The 11,647-nt window shown below is 40.4% G+C and overlaps 1 protein-coding gene across 1 annotated transcript in view; it reads right to left on the bottom strand.

Annotated features, from left to right (window-relative positions):
- The window catches only part of T265_11491 (hypothetical protein), a gene marked incomplete at both ends in the record, with an annotated part of 32,098 nt that extends 21,619 nt beyond the window's left edge, over positions 1-10,479 (bottom strand). Inside the window, one exon of the mRNA XM_009178160.1 lies at positions 10,379-10,479. Coding sequence (XP_009176424.1) covers positions 10,379-10,425 — 47 coding nt within the window. The remainder of the gene's footprint in view (positions 1-10,378) is intronic.
- Between the last annotated feature and the right edge of the window lie 1,168 nt (positions 10,480-11,647).

The raw sequence follows: 11,647 nt of genomic DNA, 5'->3' as shown, positions 1-11,647 counted from the left end.
AACTGGCCTACGAAACATCTGGTCCCACAAGTCTGTCTGACATTGACGTCATGACCCATTGACCTACCCCTCACCCAACCCCCTTTCTTTGACTTCTATTTCCCTAAAGTGTAGCCCCGATCTTAACCTTTTCCACGTGATTTCTACTACCACATAAATTTGTGATGTATTAGCCAAGATGAACAATCACAGAAAACAAGCTTTGTTCCTTCTTCTCTTCGTTCTCATGACTACAATGGGTACATGCAGCCGCCTTTCTGTGGTAGTAGGAATGCTGCAAACCAGTTTCGACTTAAAAACCTCAACCTTCTTCGTTCTCATGACTACAATGGGTACATGCAGCCGCCTTTCTGTGGTAGTAGGAATGCTGCAAACCAGTTTCGACTTACAGTAAAAACCTCAATTTTAGATGACCCATCCGGATAACAAACGATCTTTTCGGTGACAAAGTTTTTACGCCCTGGCCACTGCCCTTCAACCATAGCAGACCTCCATTGTGGAGATACTTCTTTTTTAACCATCTTGTTTAGGAAACCTGCTGTAAGGATAAAACATTTGGGTTTTGCAAAACGTCTCCGTTTAAATGGCTGTTGCTCTCATCTGCGATGTTGGCCTTATTTCACCATCAATTTAGGTGAAAAGACCGACTTTAACTCACTGACGGTGATCTAGGCAAAACAAATAAGCGATTGTCCATCTGTAACCGAATGCCGTTCACATCGTTTTTCTGAACTGTGCCATGAAAATATGGTGAAATACTCATCTTGCTAAAAAAACCGGACTTGTGCAGCTTATCAATGCAGGACTGAGATACCAAAGGGCTGCGGTTTCATAGGTCGGCTGGAATATAGTTCGAATTGAAGAAAACGTCAGGAGACAGTGGGATAAACGTATAACTTTTCAGACCCATATGGTTCAATCAAGGTAACTCATCCTTTCAAAATCGGAGACAACGATCTATCGGTAGTTGTTTGTTTAATCCAACAAAACGGGACCCCCTTTGGAATTCTTAATTTTTCTGGGGAATAATGACAGACAACTAATGAGATAATCCTGTTTGTTTTGAAGATTGTTCATACTCGTTATGGCAAGAGTTCTTCATAACTCCGTTCGTCTCTAGCTTCGTTTTGAGTCAAAGCTTTTAATGTGTAATATCTCAGAGTAAGCTTGAATGCTTCGGAATGATGTTTTTTTAGGAGAGAATTGTATACTGCAAGTGAGCAACCAGTTAGAAGCTCCCCAGAGAAGTTACCAGTTCAAAGAATACAAACTACTCCTACGCCGGATGCCGCACACTAAGTGGCTGAGTGGAAAGTTTAAGAGAAATCCCCGACTCTTTCAGACGACTGTGACTTTTTGCTTCGACATAAGATTCGTGAACATTCAACATATGACATTCCATATAACTTGGTATCTACTGCTTACCATGGATTTACTCTATGGAAGTAGTGACTTATTCATCCATAAGCATTGGATTACTATTTGTATCTACCTCGAGTATGTGGTGTTTACATATAAATATATATATATATATATACCACTCGATATTTCCTTTCATTTTTTCGCTAAAGTCGCTCGTACGGTTGACCTCCAAAACTCCTAACATATTCATTTGTACAAGTAAATGGAATGTGTCTGAAATTCTCATGATGGAGCAATACACTACCAAGTGAATCCAGGTGTGCTGTTGATCCATCTGGCATCACAGCAAATAATGGATATATGGATGTGAAGCTAACATTCCTTGTGTTCTTATCAATCATTGTTAGAATGTCCATCGCAATACACCTGATGGATAGATGTTATATTTTATGATGAATTCTATAAGCCACAGTAAAAAACTAGTTCGAAGCTTCCTCTGAAAACAGAAAATATTGTTCACAATACATGCCTTTGGATTGGAACTTCTGAGAAAAACAGGGAAAAACAGAGAAAAACTTTCTAAGTTCAGAGGTTTTCTAGACCTTTGTCGTATTTCTGTGAATCGGCAAAACTGCCGAAATTAGGGAGGTTTTAAAAAGGATAGCTCCTAAGAAGTAGGTGCTTTTGAATGATTATGGTCAAACAGAAGATTTCAGCTAATCAATAGACGCGGAGAAGATTGACAACTAAATGCGCGGGCCGTAACCGGCTCCACCAAAGGGCATATCCATTCTAGGACAGTACTGAAGTAACCAGGAAGTAAAATTCAGGTTCATCCGAGAAAATCCCAAGGTGGCCATGCTAACGTAAGTTCTCGGGGATTTAACAAACTCGCACGGGTCTCAACGCATCTTTGATTAGATCCGTCTGATTCTTCACTAAAGTTTCTTATTCTAGGACAATATAAACATCGTTCGTCTACGCATACTTTACACAGATGGTAATTCCTACCAGTGCAGTGTCAACTGCAGTGTTGTCAACATGGAAAACGGTGCTTGCAAATCTTCTCGGCAGTTGGTCGAAATGGGCCCGGACATCCAGCAACCCTGGTCGCTTTCATCTACAACAGGTTTTGCGTTCTCAGACTAAACAGTTGAGGTTGATCTTTCTTAGGTTGTACATTTCAAACTTGACTTTCATAACTACTGGCTTCATTAAGCCCTTATCCACTGAAAAATCGACAAACTGCCCAGTTCAATTCCGCTGCTTACCCCAAAACCCTGGTTTGTGATATCACATTCATCCGGCTTAAGGACACGTCGGTTGTGGGTACAGCCTAAACACTTGGTAGCCGAGTTGAATAGTTCTGAAGTGGTCATTAGGTTCTAGTAGTTGCTTTCAGAAAAACCATTGTGACTAATATTACTTAATGGACAAGCTAACTGCGCTAATAGTACTCAGTCAACAAACTATAACTATTAGATCTAAGGCAGTGCAAAACAAATTGGGATGGGACAATATTGTATGAACCTTTTCCATAACCGTCACTTGTTATTTATTGACCAAACTACCTTGCTTCAGTAGTGCCAAAGACGAACGAGTGGTAATGCTTCAGGAAATACTATGCCCTACGTATCAGGCAAGTATTTCTCCTAGAGTATAAGGAGTCTTCTCAGAGAAATAAACTAAATGTGTCACTAACCAGTGATCACTTAAATATCAGAAGTATGATTGTTCACTCATTCTATGAGCCATTAAATAGCGATCCAGAGATTTTACTCGAACCACTTGTAAATGACCACAAATGCCACAAAAGCGAGCAATGAAGACAAGGTCTAAGTGAAGACCCTCAATAAGGCCTCACGTAAAATGGCATTACAAATGTAAAGTGAGAGTACGAAGCACGGCACTGACAAAAATGACTTTCAAACCAACGACTGCTGATAATGACTTATGATAGGATGTCAGGAATGATCTACAAGTCACATTCAAGAAAACTCTGATGTGAACCAGAATGTTGCATTTAAGCTAAAAGATTCAGGTCTATTTTAGACTGCCTCTCTCTCGTAGAAAGAATAAAAATGTATAAAGCATATCGGGTGGCCAAAAACTTACCAACGTTGATGGTTTGTTTCAAGAGAACTACTCGAAAACGCAGAGCACTTATGCATAATGCATAATTACTGGAAAATTTCTGGGTGATTCAAGAAAGGGGGCACGCAGAAGAAAGAATTCTGTGGAAAAGTCTGTATTTAACAGAATAATTTATTGATTTCGTTTTTGACTTGCATATAAAATGGAGCGTTATCAGTCACGTTTCTTGGTACCACATTGAAAGCTATATGGTGTAATGCAGTGTGTTTAAAGGAGTCTGGACTGCGTCAGCTACAGTATGAATAAATCAGAATCTAGATTTTCACATTGGTTTTTAATTCAACAGCAATTGGTCACTTCCTTATGTGTAATAATTAGGAAAGTACAGCGCAAGATTCCGCTCTATGTTCATTAATTTTCACGTGAAATTAGCTGAGACAATAAGATAAACAAGGTGTAATACTCAGCAACAACAACGGAGACAGCAACATCATTACTGACACTGCTACTTCACTGCCGTACTATCACAACCATTTGCTTTAAAGTCAGAAGAAAAGAATATAATGGAGGAGGGAGGAACAGGGGCTGGCCGTTTGCTATCTTTCCGGGACGCCCACATCTCCAACCGCGTAATCGAACAATCTTTTCACTACACAGCATTGGAGGTTCATCTCCGCTCATCTAAAATTTTCTGTTATCTCAACCCATCTACATCTTTTACGGCAAAAGTTAGCGGCGTTAACTTAGTTCAAGTGAACAGTGGAAGAAAATCACCGTATGAACTATAACCATCTATTTCACCCTAGACTCGTAAGTACAGGACTGGTGGATTTCCCCCTCTTGGGTCTCATTAGGCAGGATTAACCTCCAAGTTTTCCTCGGCCTTACTTTCCACTTGGACACAAACTGGACAGAAAAATACTCTTGTTTGCACAGGAATTTGCTTTTGACCGGAGACTCAACTGACTCGAAATGAAACTCTCGTTTGCCATTATCTACCGTTTTAGGCTGAGCTGCATGATAATACAGGTTCGGATTACTTTATCTTACCGTGTCCTCATTAAATTGTGTAATGTCAAACATGGTGACATTCCGGTGATGAATTTGATCCAAAAACCCCAATCCTTCAACAGGCGCCACATTAAACAAAGTAAACCACTGGTCACTGGCTCGACACCATTAGGGAAAAACACAGTAGCTGTGGTCTTCTCTGGTATGTCACTGAGAAATGTGGACATTGAGAAACGGTTCCCTACAATTTGTGTTCATCCCGAGAAATCTGGCGCACAATTTTTGGTTAAAAACTTACTACTTAACCACTTAAAAGTAGACTCACGAGACGGGACTTCAAAATTAGTATTTTTTGAATCAGTTAGTAAACAACGCTTTCAAATAATTCATGGTGGTACGGCAGCAAAGCATCGGTGTTGATCACTGATGTCATACTGTCAAAGATGACGATGGTGATTCTGTTATCAGATGTTGCGGAAAACAATCGGACATTTTTCGGTGCAACAAATACGCAAGCTCTCTTGTGTGGGTCGGTGTTTCCGGAATTCCCTTTAAGTTTCTTACCTTCCAGCCTGAATTATCTGACGACATTATGTTTCTCATTTTTGGAAGACGAGATGTAACCCACCAAACTAATCTACTTCCTTTTCGCTTGAGATTTACCATGTATGCTCTACGTACTTTTAATGAAACAGATCCAACGAGCAAACCCAGGAAAACCTGTATTGCAATATGTGGGTCTGTTTCAAAAGTTGACTTCACTGATAACTATCAGTAAAGGCAGAATTCGTTTGCCTTCTTCCCAGTTCCTAATCAGGAAACTTGTCGTATTTCGATGAACAGAAAAAGGTCGATTACTGTCAACGTAAGACTGATAAAATGATACGAACTTCCTCATTTAACCCCCCTGGGATTTTAGGAGACCGTATCCGGATTAGTTTTACACGTGCATGAATTTTTGCATTTCTCCAACTTACCTCAATTTCATCATCGCGTTTTATTCTGCTTACAATACTCAGAAATGAAACCTCATGTTTAGTCCTACAGCTTAGGTACGTCTACAGCTTCGTCATTTTCCCGAGAACTGCCTCACTTAGTAATTCGTGTTTCTATGTTCTGTCACATTTTCTGGTCACTCAATTATAGTAGACAAATAAAAGCGATTTATCGAGATGGTAAATTAAGGTAAAATATGGACAATGAACAGCACCTTCACTTACCGCATAACTCCTGTGATGCCAATGTGAAGCAACTCCATCTACCCTTTCTAACTTTAACGCCTAATCAGCACATCTGGCAAAGAAAATGACTGTTCAGGGAGCCTGGGAACAACTAGAGTAGTTTCTACGGTCAGAATTTTTTTTAACAAAGTAAGTTAAGCGATGCATGAAGTGGTTTCGATATTTGGGTACCGTTTGCGAGTTCTTTACTTTCGTCAATCCGTTGTTATCAAGAACATCGATTTCAAGCTGCAGACAGTGATCTGAAGGCAAAAATGGTATCCACATAAAAAAGATAAGGTCATCTTCTAAGATTTACCGTTAAAAGTACCCGAAGAAGTTAGTATTTTGTCGTCTATTTTTAACTAATTTATGCCATTTAAAGCAATCTTGCGGTTTGATTGGGAGGAAAATGTTAGTAGCTCAAGTCATTTTGTTAACGGTCGAGTTTGTGATGAGAAGTTTGCGAAAAATCATCGAGCTCAGTGACCAACTCGACCATCAACAGTCTCAACAAAAAAACTCCGGTTATATCGTATACATTTTACTTATATATATATATATATGTATATAGGGTTACAGAAATTACTACTTTAGATTTGGATGTGGATGCTCAAAGCATGGGCATAAGTATATGGTTACAATTGCTTTTGGGTACATGGATTTTATGCCGTCCGCCAAACAGAAAAACCATCATAGGAGTATTGCGCTGTGCCTCTCCGAGTCTTTCATTGACAGTAAAGACTACATTCACCTACGCCCAATGAAGCCAATTCAATATTATTTTTAATAATAGATATGAACTAGATAGATTATTATTGTTCTATCTACTACAGGCGCATCTAGGAGCTATGGCTTGTCGTTTTCTACGCAAAAGGTAAAGCAAGCACCCGTGAAAGTGGTAGCGTAGACATTCAGCACTCTTTTGACCACTTTGAAGAATAATACACGTTTCTCAACGTTTGCGATGCAATAAAAATTAATGAATAAGTATATCCGTTTGACTTTCCCATGTTATGCGTTCTAGTGATCTTTCCAATTATTGGAAGTGTTTGATGTCAACATTAATATTATTTACAATAGGGTATTTTTCACCAGTTGCATACGGCATGGTTGTTGCACAGCGCAAACGGTTGGTGGGTACTCGTGGACTTCGCCTATCTGGTGAACCACAAGGTGGTGAAACGTGCAACTGGCTACCAAGTAGGCTTATAAAATTTGCAATTAATGTGCTTGGCCAAAAGGGCTACATTTACGTGTTTCAGTAACATGAACAAAGATGAATTACTTTCGCACTCTGTAGACAAATCTGCGAGGACTTCCACTGTATTTATCAACAAGCTTACATATTTTAATCGTTTTCCAAAGTCCAAATCCATGCACCCTTACGGCATTTTTCTATAGTCAAGTGCACCATAAATAAGTCAGCTGCACAGATCTGATGCTTGGTCGTATAACTGCCGAACTCATCTTAGTATAAAGTTCTCTCTTTAAGCTTAGCTGGCACTCTTTGACATTCACAAAGTTCTGAAATCTATTTTGCGGCATCAATACCCTGAATCATAAAGCTGTAGTGTCAAGTAATCTGTGTTGCTTAATTTATCTTAAAGGAATTCTGGAAAGTTTTCATCCGACTTAATACAAACTGCACTATAGCTCTTACCCAACAGAGCTAACTGGCACGTAATGAATCGGGTTAGGTGATAAGAGTATTCTAACTTTATCTAAAACACACTTTACTCTTCCGTGTCGATTTCCTTCCGTAGATGCGAAGCCCCAAGAAACAAAAAGCGAAATCAATACTTAGTCTTAAGTATAACGTAGGCAGAATGATAATCCCGGGGCAAAGAATGCACCTTAGGGTATAATTACAAAATGTTGTCAGTAGTGAAACGCTCGATTTGCAATCGTCCTTGGCAGTCTTCAGCTGTGATGGTGTCGTGCTAGCCATTGCAAACTCCCTAAATTGGAGCTCCAAAACGGGACGCATCAACGGTTGGAGACACTATCAGTCAAATTCCGTTCGCCCTCGTCCACCTTACTTGGTAGTTTCGAAGCATAGCCCCCCTTTTCAATCTCTTCAATCAAAAGCTCAAAGACACCCCTATAACGATGCAATAATTATATCATCTACGGCCTCCAACGCGTAGCTATCTACCTCATCCCCCAGAACCGTCGATGCTCTTACTTTCGGAATTGATGTTTAAGGCATTTATCGTATAAATGCATGGGTTTGGTGGTTTCACATTAAGAAAACATAAATTCAGCCTACTTTGCACTAAGAAGCTCAAATTCAGTGATATAAAACTCTTTACCACATTTTCTTTGCAATGCCGGTACAAAATTGAACTTCGCAGCAACCGCTTACGTAGTTTTTTGTATAGCTGCTCAAAAACCAGCTTGCTTGAAGACAAATTAAATGGACTTCCATCAACTATCTTGCTATTTCATCGGACTATCCCAAGAGCTAACTGATTTTAGAGTTTTCAGTTTCTTTATCGCTTTATACTGGCTCTAGCATCGATAGCTTCATTACGGTGCAGTGGAACTCACAAGTCAACAAACCTTACAGGCGTATATAGGCTACTGGAGAAACAGTAAGCGTGAAGCGTTCATTAATTGATACATATCAAATAAGGCCTGGAGATGACTGAGATAGGTTCCAGGCATAGGGTGATCTGGACCGTGGACTGTACTTCACTGCACTTCCTGTGTTGCCTGTGGCTACAGAATTCTTGATTTTTCTCAACAAGACAGTAAATACTGCACTACGGTCACTTCACATTAATCATGCTTTTTCAAGACCTTTGGTCTGAGTGTCCTCCTAAAATTAGCCGTCGCAGAGTGCTAACCGAGAAGGCATTCAGAACTTTCAATGACCTGAATTTAGGACACAAATTTACAACACCATCTAGATAGAACAAGTGCAATAGCTCCTGATACATTGTTTATCCCACATTTTGGAAGTACACACAAGGTCACCGCTGCGGCGCCTGCATTTTGGGGCAGGAGGAAGAAGTCGGTATCAACCTTGTTTGTACGTCTGTCGGTGACTACTTGCGATTCTTTGAGCCGCATCTTTTTAAGGTCCGTTGTTCGCCTCTGTTGTATGCATAGTTTGTCAGATGCCTGTATCCAAAAACTGGTCACTAAAATTTGGTGTTATAATTCCAAGGAATCATCCGGATAAACCGTCAATATCCTGCCTGACTGCAGTTTCGTACTAGCGTGCACCCTAAGCTAACTGTGTAGCCACCCCAAAATCACCTATGGTTTGCGTCTTGGATATAAGCTTGCCTAATTTGACTAAGCACCTATGCCAAACAATGGGCCAGTTGCTTCAGTCACTGTATCCTGATGTCTGTTGGCGCTGAATAGAAATTTGCAACTATGACAATGACTGAAACATTCACGAAGTCTTTGTATGCTTAAAGGATTGACTTTTGGTTTTCTTATGATCACAGCATGCCTTTTGTACTTCCGGCAGGTTTCTGAAGCCCTCAGCAAGAGATTCCGTATTGTGCTCAATCAAGCGAAGCACATGACTTTTAACCATACTCTACTTTGTTTATGTTGTTTATGATGATGTGATGTTTATTATATTCCAAAATCAGACTGATGGATCAGTAATCTTCAAGTACCACTTAGTTGTTACAGTTTTAAAAAGAATATGCGTAATTCTTCTGTGAGATTTACAAATTTTAAGACTCAATTTGTAGGCTGGTTAGTAATTTTTCTAGGTAGATGCCAGCTACTTAGCTAAAGCTGGGTTCAGCCTACACAATTTAATTTAATTTGGTTCCTTTTCCGAAAGTAAGCATTTTATAACCGGAAAAGAGTGTTCGATTACCCCCGATTACGCTATCACACGTTTCATTTGGGCGGTGATGTTTCGTTGTTGCATAGTTGCAAGGTGATCCGCAAAGACCCCAGTATGCGCTCGGTCGTCTGTCACCACTTAAACTCCGTCTCTCACTCCTTCCTGGTCTATCCCACGCTGAATTACACAGGCTAAAACCATTGCCGGTTCATCGTTATTTCTTAGCACTTTCTACTTGTCACAGGCAAAGTTGTTACTGTAAATTTTCCAGCAAATTCAAGCAATGGTCATTTATCTACTTGTAGGATGGGGGATTATGTTTGGCATTTTCTAATAACTGATCCCCATAGAGCAACCAGTTAGCTCGAAAACTTTTTAACCAACGTTATCTGGCTCCTGTAAGAGGGTCAGCTGTTTACACTCCAAGGTTTTACTTTATTTTGAGAGTTCCGTCTGAAAATACTGATTAGTGCTCTTTCCACGACCCCACAAAGAATCTCTCGTGGTTTCTTATCAAACAAACTGTGACAGCACGATAAATATCACATTTACGTCTACATAATCGTACATCTTCGCTGGATGGCTCTTTCCGTAAAACTAATTTTTGTTGACAGCTTTATTGTTGCAATTGTTGCAACACTCGCATCGCTTGCATGCAGATACCGTGTCAGTCGCCAGAGATTACGAGATAAAAAGCGTTATGCCTTAGGCAAGCGCAGCGTTTAACTGGAACCACTATTCAAAATGCCTATAAAAGAACATAAGTTTACATTTTTATTAAAATTCCACAGAGCCTCTCATGCACAACTCATAAATCACAAAAATATAGAATCAAAAGGTTATTGTTAGAATGACATTGGAAAATACTCACCCACAGCAACATATCTCGCAAATGCATTGTGTCCCGCGGTGGCCCATTTCATCGACGAGCGCGCGGAATCACGTCGCCTCAACGACCCAATTGAAACCGTGTGCAAGCAAATTCTTGAAATGCGTATGATTTCGAGGTGATAAAACAAATAACTCGTCGTTTCATTGCATACAAAAAAACTGATTTTAGAGAACGAGTAAGCCATCTTTTTCTCCTTCTGCTTTCTGCCCAGCAAAACGTGGTTTCTGACTCCACTTTAGGAGAGTTTGTGCTATTTGCGGTCAGGCCATTGCGGCACCTTTGCGGAACAAGCGGTACGCATTCAGCTTTTCCAAGAGTGCGCACCGGGGGCCATGGGGAAGAATTTCAGCAAACCTTTCAAGTTTAGCCTGCGATGAAAAGGGCAGAAAAAATTCGTCGTTTGGTTCTTAGCTCCTTGAGGGAACTAAACTATCCAACCTCGTTTGGAGGCTCAGCAGCAATGAGTGATTTCACCCCAAATTTTATTGACATGGACGAGTTCAGATGAGCTATAATTAACTCGTTGACAATTAAGCTGGCAAGTCGTGACATTGTATAGGCCTCGGTATCTGGGACATTCGGTCTTGAAGGTAAAATACACAGTATAACAACCAAACCTTAAAACTGGTAAGGGGGTACGCGGTTACGGATCACTAATGGATAGAGGTGGTGGCTATATATAGCCGTTCATGGAATTTGGATACCTGCATTCCAAACGCCCTCCAGGATAGCTGAAGTCTGTATAGCCGGATGCATTTTAAATTGAGGGCTGATGTGGGGTTCCTGGATCTACAGAGAGGGAACAGAAGGAGTGAACATACAGTGGATGCAGCAGTAGGATACGGTCATTTGAGATATGTTGCTGGCTAGAGTAAAAGAAATCCTATTGTCAATGCACACGTGTTCTGATCCATTAAGATGACTGCTGTCGGTGGAGGCTTTCACTGCAACCATCGTCATACGATCGACATTTACGACAACCTTGCTGTAGCAGAGGAAATATGCTCCGGGTCAAGGGCTTCCTTCTGAGAGCACAAGGTGTCTGCACTAGTTTTTTTTACATGCTTTCAAAGTTAACAGTGATCTATTATGTCTGAGCAATAAGCAACTGGGTGTGCCTTTGAAAGCCAAAATTGCGTATGTGGCTGAAACATCATACTCCCAGTGAAACTTATCCAGGAGGCTAATCAGAAGGCAGATGGATTAATCCGACTTTGAAGAGCTAACAAAAGGCCAAAGTAATAACCC

Source organism: Opisthorchis viverrini (assembly GCF_000715545.1).
Source record: "Opisthorchis viverrini unplaced genomic scaffold opera_v5_511, whole genome shotgun sequence".
In the NCBI taxonomy this organism is placed as follows: domain Eukaryota; kingdom Metazoa; phylum Platyhelminthes; class Trematoda; order Opisthorchiida; family Opisthorchiidae; genus Opisthorchis; species Opisthorchis viverrini.
This window is presented reverse-complemented; position numbering and strand designations above follow the sequence as displayed.